The 22,179-nt window shown below is 38.4% G+C and overlaps 1 protein-coding gene across 1 annotated transcript in view; it reads right to left on the bottom strand.

Annotated features, from left to right (window-relative positions):
* Positions 1-2,181: 2,181 nt before the first annotated feature.
* Positions 2,182-22,179, bottom strand: part of QRFPR (pyroglutamylated RFamide peptide receptor) — a 52,745-nt gene continuing 32,747 nt past the window's right edge. The window contains exons 2-6 of the mRNA XM_032292412.1: positions 13,321-13,479; positions 9,782-9,843; positions 5,902-6,137; positions 3,549-3,646; positions 2,182-2,830 (exon numbers count right to left, since the gene is read on the bottom strand). Coding sequence (XP_032148303.1) covers positions 2,430-2,830; positions 3,549-3,646; positions 5,902-6,137; positions 9,782-9,843; positions 13,321-13,479 — 956 coding nt within the window. The 3' untranslated portion in view covers positions 2,182-2,429. The remainder of the gene's footprint in view (positions 2,831-3,548; positions 3,647-5,901; positions 6,138-9,781; positions 9,844-13,320; positions 13,480-22,179) is intronic.

The following is a 22,179-nucleotide window of genomic DNA, read 5'->3' as shown; positions in this document are numbered from 1 at the left end:
GTTTGCCTAAATGGTAATAGATGAAAAACTAGTATTCTGTACCACTCCAAACCCTATCTCCTGGGTCCACAAAGCCTTTTCAATTTTCACTCCAAGCACCAGGTAAAGGAAAATCAGATGGATAAAACGACTGACAGCCTGTGGCAGAGACAAGTCGAAAAAAGCAGATGGCTGAGTAGAAGACAAAGGGAGTATAAGACTCAGAGGACTGTGAGGTCAGGGAAAATAGAAGAAAAGGCAGTAGTCAAGGTTCATTTGCAAATCCAGGGTGAACTCTCTATGGGCTCACAGGCTGTGTTACATCAGTGTCTGGATTCAATGTCCAGATAGGATTCAGAGCTTCTTTGGCTAATAGCAGGACATTTTCAGGAACAGATTGAACCATATTTACCTTTTGAATCTTTATAATGGAGCAAAGGGATGATATTTTTAAAGGACCAAAAAAGTGTGCTATTACTACTTCTGTTTCTAAAACAGCTTTAATGCAATGTGAGCAAATTTTTTTTAAAAAAGCTTTCATAAGATGTCTGGAAATATTACAGTAAATATTTACATTATTACCTAGTATCTAAATATTTAGGAATTAAAAGAAGCTTCTAATCTTAATAATTAAATGGTCAATAACAGCGTTGATTTATCTGTTTTTCATTAAGTCATATTTAGAGCATCAAATGTAGAAAGAATTATATGAATATTTACCGACTGAGTAAGGATAACCAAAATCAGTGAATCCAATTCATTTTTAATGGTTTAATGTTTAATGATAATCATGTTTTGTCATAGGATAACTAGACACGACAGGCAATTTATATAAATAACCCATAATTTAGTCCACTTCAGTACAAACCAAATAATCATTCTCTCTTTTCTCTTTGTGAATTTTGCAGTGTCATATTGACAACTTTTCCTAACACTACGCACTGTTTCATCTTTGTCTTTTTCATGCATGCTTCACTGACACATATAAAATTAAATGTCTGTATCTTGAAGATCCCAACAGTTAGGTCCTTGGTTTCCAAGTCTTAAAGCTTTACCAGTAAAATGTCCTATAAGCTCTTAAGCTTCTCTTCCTTTCTATTACCTGTCGAGAGAATAAGTGCTGGAAAACTGGAAGCAGAATAAACGCTTTGGCTGTGAGGCTGGGGCTGGACTTCAGGAATCTCAGCTGTTGAAAGGAAAATGACAGAGTGCTGTGATGGTGGCCTCCGTATCCATGACGTTTGGGAGCCAAGGGGAAGATTGAAGAGACAGGGATTGCACTTCAGGGAGGTTAGGGGAAGGAATATGGGTGGGGAACTCTATTGTTCTTTCTGACCCAGCTCTTGAAGGTCAGACTTGGGCACAGTACAATTTCATGGGGTTGGAGTTGATTCACACCCTCATCTACTAACTACACAGAAATTCCTTTTATATAAGAAATCCCATTGGTGAAAATAAGGGGCTTAAAAAGATGATAACCATATGAGACAGTTAGTTTTGCCTAAATATATCACAGAAATGAGTCTCCCCAAACTTTCTTATGTTGGTTAGAGAAACCAGTTACAATACAGCCATGAGGGTAAAATTGGGCAGCGGTTGGGGAGAGTATCAGAAAGGAAATGAGAACAGAAAGGGCAGACCTGAGACATGGGGAGCTGTGATAATGCATCAGAGCTTGAGGCTGCTTTAGAGTACAAAGGGCTTGTTTGCTCAAATCTCATTTTGTTCTCACAGCAACTCCGTGAAGTGGAGGAGGTATCACCTCCAGTTTATGCAGGAAAACACGAAGCCTTAAAAAGGTTAGGTGATTTGCCAGTCATCACAGCAAGGCAGCAAGGTAACTGACAGAACTATACAAAGCTCCAGTACAGACATCTTCCTCTAAGTCTCGTTCATCCGTCACTTAGCTGCTTCTCCCTTTGCTTTGACTATGATGCGGCACAGACCTTACCTCCAAGAGACTGTAGTGCACTAAAAATTACAATACAGCCTTGAACTATTAATTTTCAAGAAAAAATATATAATTTTAAGTTATTTTTGTATCCAATCTAGTAATACCTAGAAAGTCACATTGCAGCGACTGTGTGGGAGAAAAACTGCCAGCTAAAAACACTGATTTCTGTACAAGATTTTTTAAAATCCACTGAAATAATCTTAAAAGTACGGTTTACCAATTTTTCAAAATTGTATTTCCATGTCTCCTTTTTAAGGCTAGTCAAGTGAAGCAGTGGGAGTGGAGAAGGAACACAGAAATCTGTTAAGTGGTTGTGATCAGTTGGTTGTAAACATCACTGCACCTGGACTACCTCGTGTCGTTTTTTAATGGAAACATGATTTATTTCCTTCTCGTCATTATCTCAAGAATAAAATAAGTATTTGACCTTTGCTCAAAATAATTTTTTCTTTGGGTTACAATCTGAAGGGCATTAATTGTGAAGATATTGTTATGACTAATGCCCACTGTCTAAAGTAGAATTCTCAGCCAGTTCAGACCTAAAGAGGGAAAGATGTCGTTTGAGCTTTTTTTTCTCCTCTGGCCGTTCACACAACTTGACTTCAATGTTGCCATCACTGAATGCTTCTCCTTTGGTCTCCTCTACTGGATTGTCTCTCAGGGAAAATTTTGCTTTCTTCTGCATCATCGTGATTCCTGAATTTCCATGCCTTTGTGCTGGAGAGAAGGTTTTGTTTACTATGCAATAGCAAACTGCAGACAAAACATTTTTTTTGAAGTTTTCATTCATAAATGTGTAGATAATGGGATTACAGATGGAGTTGGAAAATCCAATAATTTGCACTATAGCAAAAATCATCTTGATTGTGACATCATCATATTCCTTTTCAAAATTACCTGAAATAAAGTAATATTTTAGAATGCACATGTATTTTAATGAGCATAAAATAAAACTTCTGTTTGTCACCTGTCAAAGACTTACACTTGTATAAGTAGTTAAAGGTGTCAAAAGTTCTCAAGGTCATTTTGGGTGAGGCATCTGATATCTGAATAAAAATAACCTTTGTGATAAGTCTTCACTTAGAGAATCTAGGCTTACAAGCATAGCCTGGTGTCCAGCACATAGTAGGGGGCTCATAGCATTGCAGCTTGATAACACCAAGCTTCATGTAAACTGGAAGCAGCAGTAACCCCTTAAATGTTCACTGGCCCTACAGAAACAAAATCATACTGAGAACCATGGTAAGTCCTGGGTTATCAGAGAGAATATACTGTGGGTCTGACTGTTCAAGTCAGGGTTCTAAATAGGGAATGCTCATAGAATATCACTCCTTTCCCAAAATTTAAATAGCTTAGGGAGAACAGATGGAGTAACATGGGAGAGGAATCTCAAAATTTTCTTTATCTTCTGTCATTATTAAAGATTTAGTCATAGTCATACATAATGACCTACCACATACATAATAACCTTGTGATCTTGAAGACATGAAAGAAACATATGAAATGTTAGGTATTTTATTATCCAAGTGAACAGTGACACATTTCTAGGATTCACTGTCTATTATAGTAAGAAATGAATGAGAATGTCTATCAAATGAGAATGGCAAACACTCACTGTATTCAATCATCATATGGACGACATGAAATGGTGCCCAGCACACAGCAAAGAGAGCCACCACTGTCACCATCATAATGACAGCTCGTTTCTTCTTCCTAACCCCACAAAGAAACACTGTATTAGTTAACTTTTCCTTGGCAAATGTGCCAAATTGATAGCAAAGCTATTAAAGTATGAGCCTAGTCCACTCAAACGTAATTTTTAAATTAAGTTCATGATAGGTTATTTGTGGAATGATTATCATCTTTTCCTATTGACATTACTTCTATCCTAATATTTTCCATATCATAAATGTTCTTTGAATGTCTGCTCATTATAAATCTGGCACTCTGCTAGATACATGGGATAAATTATGTCATTAATTTTCCCAATAAGCCATTTGATAGATGCAGAAACTGAGACACACAGAAGGTTAATTAACTTGCAGAGTTGGACAGTTAGTAAGGGCTGTGTTTTGGATGTGAATTTAGGGAGTCTAACTTCCGTGACTTCCATATAAACCTCTTACTTTATATTAAAGAGCATTCATGCTTGTGGTAGTAAAATATCAACATTTATAAAATATGGGTCTGGTGCAGTGACTCACACCAGTAATCCCAGCTCTTTGGGAAAACAAGGCAAGTGAATTGTGCGAATCCGGGAGTTTGACACCATCCTTGGCAACATGACAAAACTCCAACTCTGCCAAAAAAAAAAAAAAAAAAATCATGAAATATGAGAAGCTCCAGGGATAGAATTAAAATGCACATCTATATGATATATCTTGATTTTTTTGAGACAGAGTTTTACTCTGTTGCCCAGGCTGCATAGGAGTCGTGCAATCATAGCTCACTGCAGTCTCAATCTGGGCTCAAGTGATCCTCTCGCCTCAACCTCCCATATAGCTTGGACCACACGTGCATACCACTACACCCAGTTATTTTTAAATGTTTTGTAGGTGGTGTCTCACTTTGTTGTCCAGGCTTGTCTCAAACTCCTGGGCTCAAGCAATCCTCCCACCTCAGCCTCCCAAACTGCTGGGATTCCAGGTGTGAGCCACCACACCCAGTCTAATATATCTTAACAAGATGACTAATCAGGGCTTCAGGCTAATTTTCTCCATGACATCTGTAAAGAGGATTTACATCTGCAAGAGCTCTATACATCTGCACGGTCGTTTAAGTTTATAAAAACTCATTATCTTATTACTATTATCATTACTTGAAACAAAGTCTTGTGCTGTCACTCAGACTGGAGTGCAGTGGCACAATCTCAGCTTCCTGCAACCTCCACAGCTTACTGCAACCTCCATCTCTTGGGTTCAAACAATTCTCTTGCCTCAGCCTCCCAAGTAGCTGGGATTACAGGCACCCACCACCACACCCGGCTAATTTTTGTATTTTTAGTAGAGATGGGATTTCACCATGTTGGCCAGGTTGGTCTTGAACTCCTGACCTCAGGTGATCCACCCATTTCAGCCTCCCAAAGTGTTGGGATTACAGGCATGAGCCATCAGGCCTGGCCCATTATCTTTTATTTCAATGGCAGCTCTTTCTTCCAAGGTAATGAGAGGAAACAATTTAGCAATAGGCTCCAAGGTGCTGAACAGTCGAGGGGCCCCTGTTCATTGAAAGAAAGGATTTCTTTATTTAAACTAAGCACTACAGCACTAGGGATCACTGCACACTTGGAAAGTTGATAAAATCCCACCAAATCACCAGACTCCTCCATTTAAGGTTTTGTTTCCTTTGTTTCTAATAATCATTCAGTTTAGATTATTAAATAAATGATATGGACTACAAGTACCATAGCAGTAAGTCGTGTTTTAAAATTTCTATTAATGAATAAAATCAGAAAACAAAGCCCTTAGGTAAAAATAAAAAATCAATAATAATAATTTAAAATAAATAACATGCTTCGGTTTCTAAAGGAATTTCATACAGATCAATCTCATGTCTTTTAGCATCATCCTTGGGTGGGATTAAGTAAGAATGGATGTTATTATGCTCCTTGTACATATGAGGAAAGAAGAGCCTCGGGAGTGAGACTGATGTATATCTCATGGCTGGTGAATGACAGAGAGAGTACCCATAGGACCACAGAGTTCTGACACCAGCCCACAGTCTTCCTACCACAACATATCTGCTCTAAATCCCAAGTCACTTTCTACGTACAGCTGCAACTTCCAGGTTGATTTGCAAGCTGCCACATGTAAAACTTCAAGAGTTTAAAGTCAGTCCATGCCCTAAATTTGAATTACAAAGGTTGCTTTGACTAAATTACCTAGGGGATCTGAGAGCCCTGGCAACTATCCCTTCTAGCACAACTAATTAAAAATATTTTAAAGAGGTGAATATTTCATTAAACAGACCTGGCTATTTTAGACATTTCTTTTCCATGAATAGTTCGAAGCATTGAACCATCCCCCACTCTTTTCTTTATCCAAAGTTCATAACCAATTTTACTGTACAGAATAAGCATCACCATAAGAGGCAGGAGGAAGAGGATGATAAGGATGAAGGTGGTGTAGATCTTCTGGTGCACAGGGCTGGTCCACTCTTCTAAGCAGCAGATGTGTTCTTTTTCATATAGGAAGTCATACTTGATCTTTATAATAAGAATAATTTGTTAAAAGAACCAGTAGTCAGCATCAAAAGAAGAGAAATCAGCCAAGTGTTACAGTAATACAACACTTTGTAAGCTCTTTCAAATTGGTCCCAGTACATATTTTAAATGTACATTTTTCATTGTTCTTATGTTGTTTTCCACTTCACTGCTTAAGTTCTTAGGAGTTTTATACCAACTTTTCTATTTTAAATGGAATTCAGGTTCACAGCCTGTTTACTTTCATTTTTTATATTTCTCAACTTTTATTTCCACTAGTCACAAGTTTTCAATTGACTGAAAGAGCATTACATTCGCCAAAGTATATATTGAAAAATATTTTGCAGTACATGCTAGCTAGTTTGTTATTAAATTATTTTGCTCCTTCAATTGTTGAGATAGATTTTTGACAAGGCGTGAGACATCTTTCAATTGAAAAACTGAAAGCTGTATTTTGTTACTGCTACTTCATATATTGCAATGATCAGATTGCTTGGAAAGTTATTAAAAAGGCAACTGGCAGCTTTTATCCTGAGATGAATTAGAAATTGGGATTCAAACTACTGTCAATATACAAACATTCAGATTGTATCTTCTGGTTTATTAATACTATTTCTAGTAGACTAACCTTAGAAACTCAAAAGTATTATTAATAACAATAATAAATAATTAATAGTGTCTTAAAGGCTACTTCGAGAACAAACTAAATATTTAAAGCATATTCAAAAGTTGCATTTTTGGGTAACAGGAATAAAAACAAGAGAAGTCACCAAAACTATTGTTATTTTACTCACTATGGAGGTGAATCCTTAGGTCTCAGATGCATTTCTGCCTACAATCCCAGAAAATTTTATCACCAATCTTCAACGTGAATTGAATGTGGAAAAGCAGCTTTTTAGTTACTCTTCAAAGGTAAGAAAATTCAAATTCTGACCTAGGAGCTACTTACAAATGCAACTAGGAATAACTCTTACTGCAAAATAATCTCAAGAGTCAAACTCTCTGGAAACAGAATGTTAAATACATTCATTCCGACTCCATGGAAGCAAAGCCTGCAAGGGCCAATGACCAGGGAGCCATGGACTGACATATCTAAGAGCATGCTGGACTGGGAGTCTTGGATCAGATTCACATAGCCCTAGGGACAAGCAAAGACTTCTCGAGGGCATGTTCAGATGGTTTTATGGAAAATTTCAGATCTTTAATCTTCAACTTCAGATCTTCTTATTACATATACTTCTCTAAAATTCCACTGCCTAATATTGTCCCCAAGGTTGAAGTGTCATGCTGGGTCCTCATTCCCACTTCCTCTTTCGTAATCACCCTTCTCCCAACGTCTAGAAGTCACATCTCTCACCCAAACTGAATCTTACCCCGGGGCACGAAGAAAAGATGCAACTCAAATGACTGATGTCAGTGAAGCCACACTGATTAAGGCATCATAAACCCATGGCAGGGCTTTGTGATTCTCTCTCTCTTAAATATATTTCTATTCAGGGTAAAGCCTGGCAGAGAAAAAAGGTATTTGACTGGTGTTGCGAAGTTGTGAATTCGCATTTTTGATACAGTAAGGAGGCAGGAGCAATGACAATTTTAACTCAACCATCTTGTTGCTTCTATCGCCTGAAAATTGACAAATACATCACTCATGAGAGACAGCCCAGTGCCAGTGAAGCAGTGGTGAGAAATGCTGAAGGCGGGGTGCTTTGTATCATCCCAGTGATAAGTTCAGACTCCCTGTATGCTCAGGGTGATATTAGGCAGTGGAAATTTCAAGAAGTTTGTGTTTGAGAATAGAAAATCTGAAATTGAAGAGTAAAGATCTAAAATTTTCCATAAAACCATCTGAGCATACCCTCAGGAAGTCTTTGCTTGTTCTAATAGAATTTAGGACTGAGAGGGTGGCCATGGATGCATATTAATACATTTGTTTAATCAGACATTTTCCTGACAGGAAGGAACTTTGACTGGGCTGATCTATTTGACAGTGAGGACTGGCTTTGCCAGTGACATGACTTGCATTTTCTATAAACATAATGAACTATATATTTAAAAAATATTTAGAGTATTTTTAAAATATATAAAAATACCTTTTCTATATTAAATAAAATAAAACGCTTTTATTTTATTTAAAAATGGATGTTTTTTTGTTTTCTATGGGCTAGAAATGGACCACACCATTTGGGACTAGAGTGAGTCATTTATAAAAGGGCTCCACCAGTCTGGGCTTCATGCTGAACATAAGGGCAGCCTCCGCAGAAGGGAGCTGGCACGATCCCTTGCTGGCCGGCTGGAGGTCTCAGTGCTGTTATCTTTGAGAAGTCCTGAAGCAAATAATCAGTCACAGGCCATACCACCACATCTAGAGGGCACTGATTCCAGTGACAACTGTCCCTTCCTCTCCCCGTTCCCCTCATTAGCTTCTGAGGAAAGAGAGGCAGACAGTAGTAAGGGGGGCAGTGAGAGGGGTGGGGAAACAGAGAAGAAGCTGATCATAACTCCTTCACATTTCTGGACCTGAAAACTATTCACGCTGAGGAAAGGGAAACTTGTAAATTGATTAATAAGAGTATGGATTTATGTAATTGTGGTACTGAACAGGACAGTTTAATAACAGAACTCACACTATTCTTGTGAGTGAAAGTGAGCAGAGTAATTTTATTATCTGACTGCAAGAGTTGCTCAAGACTTTTTCATCCATGATATTTCACCAAGAGGACTAAAAAAGTCCTTAGATGCATTTTTACAGGTAGCAAGGTATAAAATAAAGTTACTCTCTGCTCTCACCTATGGAGTTCAGCTCATCCAACAAATCAGTTACATGAAAAAAAATCAGGCTACTTTTTAAATGCTATCTTACCTTAGGCTCATTTGTTATTCTTGCGGATGACATGACATGGACAGTAAAGTTTCACATTTGCCTATCTCTATTTTAAGAGATACAAAAGGATAAATCATTTAAAAATTATCTTAGAGGGTATGTGAGCAACCCCCTGCTGTCTTTGAAGACTGCTGTCTGGGTAGATCACCTATCCAAGACATGTTAAAGTCCACCCTAACAGACAGGCTGGCCTGCCTAAAACCAACTCAGTGCTCTCATTCCTGTGAATCCCCAAGTACAGCTGGGCCTGTCAGACAAAGGTGTGGGAAAAGGAGACAGGCTGAATAAGATGATCTCCTGACATGCTTCCAGTTAGAATTTCAATGTGTCAATGAATAGCAGGCAGGTTGAAAGGACTTCTGAAAGAGAGTCAACTAAGTAGACAATTTATTACAATTTTTTTTACTTGATTGAAAACTAAAAGAAAAACCTAGAGCAATCATTCAATTCTTAAAATGTAACAAAACATTTGGGGACACTGGGAAAAGCATGCCTGGCTTGCAAGAAAATGTAGAAAGTGACCTGTGTATTTTTTAAAAATTGTATTTTAAGCATTATAGTCCTAACAATATATCAAGAAGAGCTAGATAAAAACAGAGAAAATGAACCTTTAAAAATTGTTTTATTGTACTTGAAAGACCTCCAGTGAAATACTTGAGGTCATAAAAATTTGCTGTATTGCTCCTGCAGGAAGGAAAATAATTACAATGAAGACAGGTGAGAAAATTGTTCAACAATATGATTATCAATCCCAGCTGGAGTCTACCTCAAGTTGTTGCACGTGCCACATGGGTGATCCTACGATGACTGCCACCAGCCAGACCACACCTGTAGAAGTGATGAAGTCATCAGAGTATGACTCAGTTGAGGAAAATACATCCATGCATAATTCTCTAACCATCAAGGTCCCCTATAGGAGGGCAGCTGTTCTCTGCCCTAGGGCAGTGCCACAGTCTCCTCCAAGGTTCATGCTTCACCTCTTTCACCACCCTCAAAACTGCTGCTGGAATAAAATTCATAAAACAAGCTTTAAATGCTTAATAGTATTCCATTGCCTACAAGATAAAACCCAGTTTCCTTAGCATGGCCCATTAGGTTCTCGACCGTCTCCATTGCCCGTCTCTTTTCTCTCATTTCAGTCCATGCTTGCTCTTCACACCGCAGTCCCCTACTGGGGAGCCTGCAGCGCTGATTTCAGTTCTTGTATCCCAGAATGCATTGTGCCACTCCCTGACCACCCTATTCCCAGTGTCCATCTGTATTCATTTTCCAGGACTTGACTCAGAAATCACCTTCTCCAGAGAACCTTTGAAGGCTGCCACTATTTCCAAATAAACTGACTACTAATTTCTTGTTGTCTCTTCATGCTCTCTAGAGCAGTGTCTTGGTTGCCCTTACTCACTTCTCAATTTCCTCCAACTCCTTGAAAGCAAACACAATACCATTTATTTTTGTGTTTCTTCAAATAAGAGTCCTAGGAAAATTCCTGGCCCTCTATAGGGGCTGATCCATATTTGCTGAATGGATGAATAACTTTTTAAACATGACATACAACACCCTCTATCACCTCTTTTTAAAATCAAATGTACATTTATCTGAAGTACCGTAACATGGGCATTATTTTCTTATTTAGGAAACAAACACTAATAACTTCAGAAACCAGAATGCTCTTTCCAAATTCCCTGTCCTCCACGAACTTGTTGAAAGGAATTTCTTTAATAATGTACTCTTAGAAAATTAAAAAAAAAAAAAAAGGATTAACTACCAAGAACAATTTCAACTCATGTGTCTTAACAGACATGGAAGAGGACAGAACCAAGATCCCCAACTTTGATTTGGGGGAAAAGTTTCCAGCTCGAACTCTGCTTGTTCTTTCTATATTGGGTGGAACGTTAAGAAAACAGTTCATTGCTTTGGGTTTCAGTGACTCACTTGAGCCATAATTGGGGTTTATTATAAAGAAACACATAATCTGGTACTGCCTATAGAAATTCATCATGATCCAATGATGCCAGGCAGCTGTGGGACTCACAAGTCTGTCTGTCTGTCTATCTGGCCGTCTCTATTTCTCACTCTTTCTTTTCGGTCTCCATATTACCATACACACCTGTTATAGTTTAATCACATGTAGTTATCTTATGACCAATAATTTTTCTGGTCTTTAGAACAAATTCTGGAGGAATTGAGTCTAATTGGCATAGCTCATTTCCTACCTTCCTGGATCCCTGGATGGTTCTGTGATAGAAGGGGTAGAGTTAGACGAACAGTACTGATACAGTGACCACATCTGGGCAAGAAAGCCTAGAGGGTCTAGGCCAAGCTTGTCCAATCTGCATGTGGCCCAGGAAGGCTTTGAATGTGGCCCAATACAAATCTGTAAACTTTCTTTATTATTAGAGTTTTTTGCAATCTTTTTTAAAAGCCATCCGCTATCGTTAGTGTTAGTGTATTTTATGTGTAGCTCAAGACAATTCTTCCTCCACTGTGGCCCAGGAAGCCAAAAGATTGGAGACCCCCTGTCTAGGTCTAGGCAATCTCAGCTGGAAGGAGGGATGGGACGTGACATACAAATAGTGACTGACAAAGCTGGGTCATAGTGTGACATTAGACAACAGTCCACAAAAGCCCCTGGGGCGAGATTGGTTTATTTGATTTTAAAACCTTCTTCTCTCCTAGGTCTCTTTTGAGTAGGAACTGCCTTGACCTATTACCAACTATGCTTTGAGATGTTGTCACTCCTGCCACTTCTCTTTCCTTTTTAATAACTTCCCTCCTCCATGGAATCCTTTCCTTACTCGCTTTCCATCCCCACATGCTGTTTTCAAGTGTTCTGATGTTGGAAGGATGTCAATTATTAAAAGCCCAGAAATCTTGGAATTCTTAGTAGGAAAGACATGGCATGAAATTAAAACTAACTAAAACCAACATCTTTCTCCCCTAACGATTTAGGTATTACCTTCAAGCTATTTAAAATGACTTTGGCATTGCAAAGCCTGCAAGGTTTTTTTTGTAATTCCACAGCCCAATACTGGCTAAATTCTTACAGCAGAAATAACTGTTTACTCATTCTTCTCAAGCGAGCTATTAGTAAAAATTGCTTTCTTTGATTATCACATTAGTTGCTTGCTACGCCTCTCATTATTAGCTATATTAAATTCAAACCACTGTGAAGCACATTAAGGTTTTAAATGGTTCAATTATAATTACTGAATAGAGAAATGCTTCCATTTTACTGTGTTAGACTTTAGGACATTTTTGCAAATTTACAATTTATCATGAGGTATGTGTTCATTGTGACTTGCTGACTCAGGAATAGTCCCCAGCACTCAGCATCCACTGTTTTCATGTACTCTGTCACCTTCTATCCTTCTGTTCTCACCACAAGGGCAGCACTCCTGTTCTCTACTTTTCTAAAAACACATCTCCTGCTCCCTATCAGTATCAATCTGCCTGACCAGGTGCAGTGGCTCACACCTGTAATCCTAGTTGTTTGGGAGACCAAGGAGTACAAAGAGAGGCCAAGGGGGAATGGCTTGAGCCCGGAAGTTCAAGACCAGCCTGGGAAACAGAGAGATCCTGCTTCTACCAAAACTTAAAAAAATTAACTGGGCATGGTGGCGCCCACCTGTGGTCCCAGCTACTTGGGAGTCTGAGGTGGGAGGATCAGATCACTGAGCTCAAGATTGAGGCTGCAATGAGCTGTAATCGCACCACTGCACTGCCGCCTGGATGACAGAATGAGATCCTGTCTTAAAAAGAAAGAAAGAAAAAAAATCGAACTGCCCTTGTTATTTTAGCTTAGAGTCCTCTTATCGGAAGATAATAATTCCCAGCCGGGTGTAGTGGCTCATGCCTGTAATCACAGCACTCTGGGAGGCTGAGGTGGGGGGATCACTTCAGCCCAGACATTTGGGACCAGGCTAGGCAACATAGTTGACACTCTGTCTTTAAAAAACAAAACAAACAAGCAAAAGATGACAGTTCCCGATCTAATGAACGTTAATATGGCAATGCCACTGATGGGGTTATCCTGGATTAGCTTAACGTAGTGCTTAAACATTTAAGATGTAAGCTAAAAAAGTATATCCAAAATGATACATTTTCAGTGCTGAGGTTGGCTGAAAAGAGAGATGGTGAGGAGGTGGAGGCAAACAGGGAGAGCACTGAGACTCTCAAATTATATTCCAACGCCTACTGAGATCAAATTAGATAAGAAGCTATCCTTCTAGTTTAAAAATATGGTTCTCTTTGTTCTGTAATGAAGAATGTCATTCACACTGCCATTGGCACATCCAGTGGCCTCACCTAGCATTGTGAAAGCCCTTCGGTTGGTGTATTGCCACTTCATTTTAAAAGGATGCACAAGTCCCTGGTGCCTTTCCACAGCAATACAGGTCATAGTGAGGATTTCTGTCACAACAGCAGTAGACTGGACGAATGGCACCATCTTGCAAACGAAAGCACCTGCAGCAAGAAAATAGGACAAGTCATACATTAAAACAAAAAGAATGAAGGTTTCATCAGTCTCTTTGTAATTATCACAGTCGGTTATTTCTGAGCCTCTGCCAAAATGTTTCATAATTGCAATTACACTGTAGACACAAAATAATTGAAAAAGGTTGCACTGGCTTATGTTTCTCCCTCTAACTAAATTCTAAGTTCCTAAATGCTACGCAATTATGTATAAATAGACCATGAGAGGACAAATCAGTATCTAGCCATTGATAATAGTGGAAAATAAGCAATATGAACTTCGCTTGGGGAAGAGCAAAGTCATCGTGAATTGGTCTCCTGGGCTCTATGCTACAGAGTAATCTTTGATTCTCTCTTTTCTTTGGGCTTCCTGTCAAATCACAACAAAGGAATAGTTCTCATTAAAGACTCTCAGATTTCTTCTTTTATCATTTATTCTCCTTTGACTTACTGTCTAAGACTTTATATATGTATTACACCATTACACCCCTGATTTCACTTTCTGTAATGCAACGGTCTCAAACTGGTGGCCACTAGGCAAGATTTTGCCTGAAAACATGCTTCATTTGGTTTTCAGAATAGTTTAAAATCTTGAATGTATTGTCAATCTTTTTAAATGTTTATACTATTTGTCTGACCCCTTCACCATTTGGATTTGTGAGCTTTGGTCTGGCACCTCTGGTCTTAACCCATGCTGCTTGCTGCTACCAAATTCATGATTCCCAGCTACCAGAGAATCATATACTCAGGGAATATCAAGTTGGAAGACTCATCAGAGGCTATCTAGCCCTAGCTTCTACCAAAAGCAGAAATTTTATCTTCAACTTCTCTCCGAAATGCTCTGCCAAACTCTGCTTAAATACAGGTTGAGCATCTTTAATCCAAAAATCTAAAATCTGAAATGATCTGAAACCCAAAGCTTTTTTGAGTGCTGATATGACACCACACATAGAAAATTCCACATCTTCTCTCATGTGACAAGTCACAGTCAAAACATACAAAATTATTTAATACATTGTATGTAAATATCTTAAGACTGTGTGTATAAGGTATGTAAGAAACATAAATGAATCTCATGTGTAGACTTCAGTCTCATTGCCAAGATATCTCACTATGTCTATACAAATATTTCAACATTCCCAAAAATCTGAAATCTGAAATACCTCTGATCTCAAGCATTTCAGAGAAGTAATACATGGGAAGTCTTCTTGCTTTCACAGCCTTACCTCAGGTCTTTGCATGGCTTTTCCTGCTCCTTGGAATACTTTTCCCTGAGATCACTCCCCCACGTCCTTCCCTGAAGTCTGCTCAAATGTCACTGTGATGGTTAATTCTATGTGTCCAGTTAACTAGCTTAAGGAATATCCAGATAGCTAGCAAAACTTATTTCTGAGTGTGCCTGCGAGGGTATTTCTGGAAGAGATGCGCATTTGAATCAGTAGATGAGTGGAGAAGATCCTTCCTTCCCCGTGTGAGTTGGAAGCATCTAATCCACTGAAGGCCTGAATAGAACATAAAAGCACAGGAAGGGTGAATTGCTCTCTGCTGAAAGTGGAACTTGCATCTTTTCCTGCCTTTTGACATCAGTGCTCCTGGTTCCCACGCCTTCTGACTCAGACAGGGACCTACACTAAGAGCTCCCTGGGTTCTCAGGCCTGCAAGCTTGAACTGGTCTCCACCACTGGCTTTCCTGGGCCTCTAGGTGGCAGATAGTAGGTCATGGAACTTCTCAGTGTCTGCAATTGAGTGAGCCAATCCCTCATAATTAATCTCTCCTAAATATCTCTAAATATCCTATTGGTTTTGTTTCTCTGTAGAACCCTGACTAATACAGTCACCTTCTCAGTGAGGCTGTCCTACTCTAACAACCATATTTGTAATTACGCCTGTCCCATTCTCTATCTCTTCTCATTGCTCATCTCTTTCATTCTAGTCTTTCCCATAACTGTTTCACATTTTAACATACTGATATATAATATATATGCTGCTAATTTGTTTTTTCTTTTTTAATTATTTTATTATTTATTACCCCTACTAAAACACAGATAATGCAAGAGCAGGAATTTTTGCCTTTTTCACTGATGTATTCTCAGCATTAAAAATGGTAACACAGTAGGTCTTTAATAAATATTCATTGAACTGAAAAGAACAAACGAGTAGAAGGCTTATCACTCCTAAAGGCATCCCATTCCATTTTAGAAAGGCTTTAATTGGAAAAAGTGCTTTACAATTCTACCCATTTCTAGCTTTGTTCTCAGAGTCTCAGAACAAACCAACTATCTTTTCCAAACAGTGTCTCCACATATATTTGAAAGAAGTCTTCCTGTCACCCATCTTTCCTAGTTGTCTCAGTTGTTTCTCATTTGCTATGCTTTTCAGAACTTTCAAAAAGGTGAATGGAGAAGGGAACCCCCATGGACCATGGGCCATGGACCAGGCAGAAGGGAACCCACCAACGTTCAGGATGTGGCTTGGCCAAGGCGGAAACTGTGGAACTGTTTTGGCTTCCCAAGTCTAAACACCCTCTTCTGTGACTGAAACTGATGTTTACATCAGCCTTCTATGCTAGATTTTTCAAATGGTTGAAATCAACTTGAAATGAACTGGAACACTTTAATAGAAATTTTGTTAACCCAAAACTCCCTTACCTCCTATCCGATGCCTAAGGGGAAAAACGTATTTAGATATAACTCTAGATACTCCCTTCCCAATCATTTTGGGGAGCTCCAAATAGCAACCCAAGAGCCAAATCCACTCACTCCTATTCCTTGTTACAGTTTCCCAAGACAAAATTCTGCCCAGTTTTGTTTGGAAAGATGGTTTAGATGCCAACTGCGGGAATGCACTTTCAATGTTAATAAATTCCACTGTGTTTGAATACTTACTATACTGTGAATAAATTAGTTTACCTCAAATCCTGGTTTGGATGTGATACTTGAGTAAATGAATATAAGTATAAATTATTAATCTGCATATTTATTCTAGGTATTTTCTCTCTTTTGACAAATTTAATCAGAACTTTTTCTATTGAAAACAACCTTTTATCTTTTAGTATTTTATAAACAATTTGGTTGACAAGAAATATATTTTAAATATAACTATCCAAACAAAAAAGAATTTTTGCCTTGTTGATTGTAGTGTTATCTCATTATAGTGTTTTCCATCCTAAATACATTCACTTTGTGTATTATAGCACAGGATATCTGTCAATTGAGTCATTGATATCAAGATACACTCTGATTCTGCTTTATCTGGTTTCTTAGCCACTCTGGGTATCAATTTCATTATTTGAAAAAAGGAATTAATAACACCCGTCTGTCATAGGACTGATGTATTTCATAAAATTACATAAACACCTAATACGAGATACATTCTTTAATAAATGGCAGCTCTTTTATCATTGGGTAGCCCTATTGAAAGAATCAAGGTAAATTTGACACACTTGGGGCTGGCATGTTCTCTGTGGATAAACTGACCTTTAAAGGACACCTAATTTAACAACCTTATTTCCTAGATAAACATATTGCAGTTCAAAGAAGTTACACGATATGCTCATGTTCACACAGCTATTTAGTGACAGAATGAGTCCAGGTTGTCTGACTCCAGTTCCTTCTGTTATGTCACCCTCACTTATCTTACTGTGCCCATGCTATGTGGCAGTTTTCTTGTCTACCTGCTCATAAATTATCTGTTTAATAACCCATTTGTGAATTTCACACCAAGCTATAGTTCCATAATCTGTCATCTTACCATTTTAACAAATTTGGAACAGCATTTGCCTCATTCATTACTTCTGACATTTCTCCAACCATCTCTCTAAGAAATTACGGACAGCATTTCCTTGATCACGTTTCCAAGTTTCTCCAATGTTCTGTCATGTAATTTCTCTAGGATGTAGTTTTGAATTCTTTTAAAAATAGGTACATGCTCTTTTGCTATCTACTTACTTATATTAGATATTTATTTTCATTCTAACCATCTTTACCCTTTTTAATTGGGAGAGCTCTTTTCAAGGTCTAGAATACTAAAATAAACACTGAAGAGTTCTGGTTTTTCTCTGCCCTTCGTTAAGCCTCTGTCATCAACCCTCCCTTTCTTTTTCAGCTTCTTCTTCTGGTAACCTCTCTGATTGCTCTTTAGTCAGCTTATTCTACCCTTTATCTTTCCCAATGTGAGTTGTATAGGTGTAAATTATTTGCAAGAATGTGTCTTTTGTGACATTTCTTCCCATAAATATGGCAGTTTTAAACTGGGATAATCCTACATTCCCTGCATAGGGCACTGTTTTCTTGCCGTTTATTTGGGATGGCTTTTTTTTTTCCTTATAGGACTATCTGATGTTAATATCACAGTTATGTTTCTTAAAGTCAGCCTGGAATGGATATTTCTCATATTTTGATTTTCTAGCATCCACCTCACTTCTCCAAATGGCAATACAGTTTCCTTTTAGAACATTAACTCTCTCCTACTGTGGGCAGGTTAGGTAAGAGCTCCTACTTAGGAGGACAAAGCGGTAATAGGTGAGATCCCCTCTAGTGTTGAAAGAGTTGAATGCAGATAGAAGAGAGTTTGAGGTGTTGTGGTCACGTGCTCACCAGATCATGAGTGCTAATAGGTCACCGCTGAGTAATTGCTGCTGGCCTCTGAGCTCCTTTGGTCACTTTCTGTTGTAGGTCCATTCCTTCATCTTCACACTGATCCTGTGAGCATTCCATGTCCTTCCAATACATTCCCTTCTCTTACGCTACTTAGTTGTCAACTGTTGCTTGCAACCAAGTAGACTTATTTGACATACTTCTCTTTTGCTACCTTATTCTTGAAAAAGTAGTTTTTAAAAAATATAGTATACTGTGAGCTATGTTATATCTGTGTGTACTGTTTCCTACAGTTTGCTTCCATTGCTTCTTCCATTTCTACTATGCCTCACTCTTGAGAAAGAGGGTACAATTGTTTTATTTTGCCTACTGGATTAGGAACAATTGCTTTGGTTTAATATCTACCGCCTTCCATCTGCAACTTTAACTCATTTATACAAATTTATTACCCAAAACATGAACATTTTGTTCTCCTTAAGAACAGTGTTCACTCTCCTATCCACTCAGCCACCACTACACAGAGCAGGTCTCAATTCAAAGAGAAGCAAGACGACATTATTTCTAAACATGACGCTTGAAAATTCAAAACAATTTGAACAGTGTTTGTATTCACTTTATTGTGTAATAGTGACTTTAAAAAGGATCTGAATGGAAAGAACAGAATGCAAGAAACCAAAGTTTTTACTGTAGAGAAGATTTAAAACATTACTAATTTAGAAAATGCTATAATGAGGTATAATTACATGAAAGTATCTAACGATAATAACTACTCTGCAAATAATTTATTCCAAGGTTGGTGAAAAACAATCTGAATAGACACACTGCAGTTTTATAAAGCAAAGGTTACTTGACGCAACCACTATTTGAAATAATGATCTAACAGATTATACAACAATCTGGCATATAATTACCTTAATTTCATGTGCCAAGAAAACAAATCATATTCAAACAGCCTCTGCACTCTTGTCCCAATACAACCTGCAGGTTTCTAGTTGTGTCTAATGTGTTTTATAATTAAGCAGCTGCTAATGAGAAATTTACCAAATCCTGAATCCTAATTCAATTCCCTCGACCACATCCTGTTGTAGAAGAGTAGGAAACACGTTAAATATAGTCAAGATTAGAACTGTTGTACGAGTGTGGCTGAGAACTACACATTAACAGACCTATGGACTTCCTCAACTGTAAAGCCCTCTCAGGGAAGATCCAGGCTGGTAGCTCCATCACTGTTCCAGGGAGCACTATATTTCTACAGGGGTGCTGTAGGAGCTGCCTACAGGGAGGGGCAGGCCCAGTGTGAAGTGGGAGAGGGGGCTCCAAGCTCCAGCCCTGCTTCAACTAAAGCAGGTCCAACTGTATATAGTGTAATTTGCTGGGATTCCAGCATCAAAAGCATCTGTAATTTTATGGAATATTTTATAAGACCCCAAAATAGACTCATCCAATATACACTGGAATATTCTGCTGATTTAAACTGTAAAAACTAAAGATGAGAACTTTAATTGCTAAATATTTTTAAAACAGATGTGTGGTTGGCCTCTTCTAAAATCTGAGCCCTCCCAGTAATTATTCCTATTAGGAATTAGTACATTACAAAGTACTCTAGTGATTATCCTGTCACTCAGGAACTTTCTACTAATGCTCTTATCTGTGTAACAGGAGACAGGGAAAAATTTTATTCAGGGGAAGGAAAAATGGAAGACATGTGAAGAGGCAGAAGGAGCCTCAGTTATTGATGAGTGAAAGGAAATGGAGGAAAGTCCTACGGCTGCCAGGTGCCAAGAGAAAGATCAGTAAAGAGACTACAGTGGGGAATTTTCAGGTGAAGAAGATGAGCCATTTTTTCTCTAGTTTTCTTTTTGGATTCATAAAAGGAGACAGAGGATGCCCTACTGGCCCTGAGGGGGCCACTTATCCCACTCTATGTATGTACCATAGCTCATTTAACCATTCATTCATTGGAGGACACGTCTGGGCTGATTCCAGTTTTTGACTTACAAATAAAGCAACTGTTTGTGTACAGATTTTCATGTGAGCACAGATTTTCATTTCTTTGGATAAATGCCCAAGAATGTAATTTCTGAGTTGTATAGTAATCATATATTGCTTTAGAGAAATTACCAAACTCTTTTCCAGAGTAGTATCATCTTATATTCTTGCTGGCAATATATAATTGGTTCAGTTTCTCTACATCCTCACCAGCATTTGGTGTTGTCTCTATTTTTATTTTCATTATTCTGATAGCTATGTAGTGATAGCTCACAGTGGTTTCAATTTGCATTTCCCTGATGATCAATAATGCCAAACATCTTCTCATGTGCTTATTTTAATTTGCATTTCCCTGATGATCAATAATGCCAAACATCTTCTCATGTGCTTAGCTGACGTCTTTATATCCTCGTTAATGAAATGTTTCTTCATGTCTTTTCTCTATTTTCTGACTAGACTGCCTTTTTACTGTTGAGCTTTGAGAGTTCTTTGTATATGGTTGACACTGGTCCTTTTTCAGATAGGTGCTTTTTAAATATTTTCTCTCAGTCTGTAGCTAGTCAGTCATATAATCTCTTCAATTAATCAATTGTTCCTCTTCTGCGCTATGCTTTTAGTGTTAGTTAAAAATTCTGAGAACTCTGTGTCTAGTCCTAAACTTTTCTCATTTTTTTAAAAAAAAGTTTTATAGTGTTACATTTACAGTAAGTCTACAAAATACATTTTGAGAAAAATGTATAAGGTGTGAGATTTATTTTAAGGTTTTTTTGTTTGTTTGTTTTTGCCTGTGAATGTGTATTTGCTCCAATACCATTTATTCATCAGGCTATCCTTCCTCCATTGAATTGCACCTTTGTCAAAAAACCAATTGATTATATTGTGTAGGTCTATTTCTGGGCTCTCCATTCTGTACCATTGATCTATGTCTATTCCTCCACCAACACCACATCGTCTTATTTTATAATAAGCCTTAATATTGAGTAGAGTGATTCTCTCACTTCGTTCTTCTTTATCAACATTGTTTTAGCTATTCTATAATCTGTGTCTATTCACAAAAATTTTAGAATAAGCTTCTCTACATTTACAAAAATCCTTGCTGAGGCTTTAGGAGAAATTACATTAAACCTATAGATCAATTTTGGGAAAACTAGTCTCTTTCATATGTTGAATCTTCCAGTCCACAAACACAGTGTCTCTCCATTTATTTATGTATTCTTTGATTTCTTTCATCAGCATTTTTTAAAATTCTTAGCCTACAGAATCTGTACAAGTTTTGGTAAGTGCGTCTCTAAATATTTTATTTTCTTTGGAGTAATTTTAGGTGATATTGTGTTGTTCATTTCAGTTTCTGCTTGTCACCTGTAAATGAAATGGGAAAATTTCCCTTGTCCCTCTCGCAGGGCCTGCGACGGGGCAGTGTCTCGCTTCTTCAGGGCACCGCTGCTCAAAACCCCTAGGGGAGCAGGCATACCGGCAGGTTGTGGTGCTCCGACCCCCATGGCAGTGTCTAGGGATGAATGTTTACAGCTCTGACGCTCTGCTGGCCACGTGTTACAGGGTGCTTGTTTAGTTTTGTCCTTTGTAGGCAGCTTGTGTTAGTCAGCTTAATTAGACCCTCTGTCTTATCGTAAGGACAGAGGGCTTTCCGTATCTCGGGGTTCTTGCCTTGGTGTCCCAGAAGAAACAGATCACATATGGGCTTGGAGAATAATTGCAAGGTTTTTTTATTGAGTGGTAGCTCTCAGCAAGGTGGATGGGGAGGCCAGAACGGGGTAGAGTAGGAAGGTGGTTTTCCCATGGAGTTGAGCGGCCGGGCTGTCGTCTGACCGCCCCGGAACAAACTCTGCGTTGTTCCCCGGAGATGGTCTGCTGGCATCTGCCAGTGACTGTCAGTGTGCTCTTAACGCGCTGAGTTCCTCTCAACGTCCAGCTGCTTGTGTCTTCTTCCACTATCGTGTTCCTTTTGAGGTCCAGCTGTTTGCCTTTGTGCCCGCTAGGGTCTCAGGGATTTTATAGGCACAGGATGAGGGCATGGCAGGCCAGGGTGGTCTTGGGAAATGCGACATTTGGGCATAAAAACAGAAATGCCTGTCTTCACCTAGGTCCA

Source organism: Sapajus apella, unplaced genomic scaffold (genome assembly GCF_009761245.1).
Source record: "Sapajus apella isolate SASKATOON/1434 unplaced genomic scaffold, GSC_monkey_1.0 scaffold27, whole genome shotgun sequence".
Taxonomy (NCBI): Eukaryota; Metazoa; Chordata; class Mammalia; order Primates; family Cebidae; genus Sapajus; species Sapajus apella.
The sequence above is the reverse complement of the archived record's forward strand: the minus strand, read 5'-3'. Positions and strand labels throughout refer to the sequence as shown.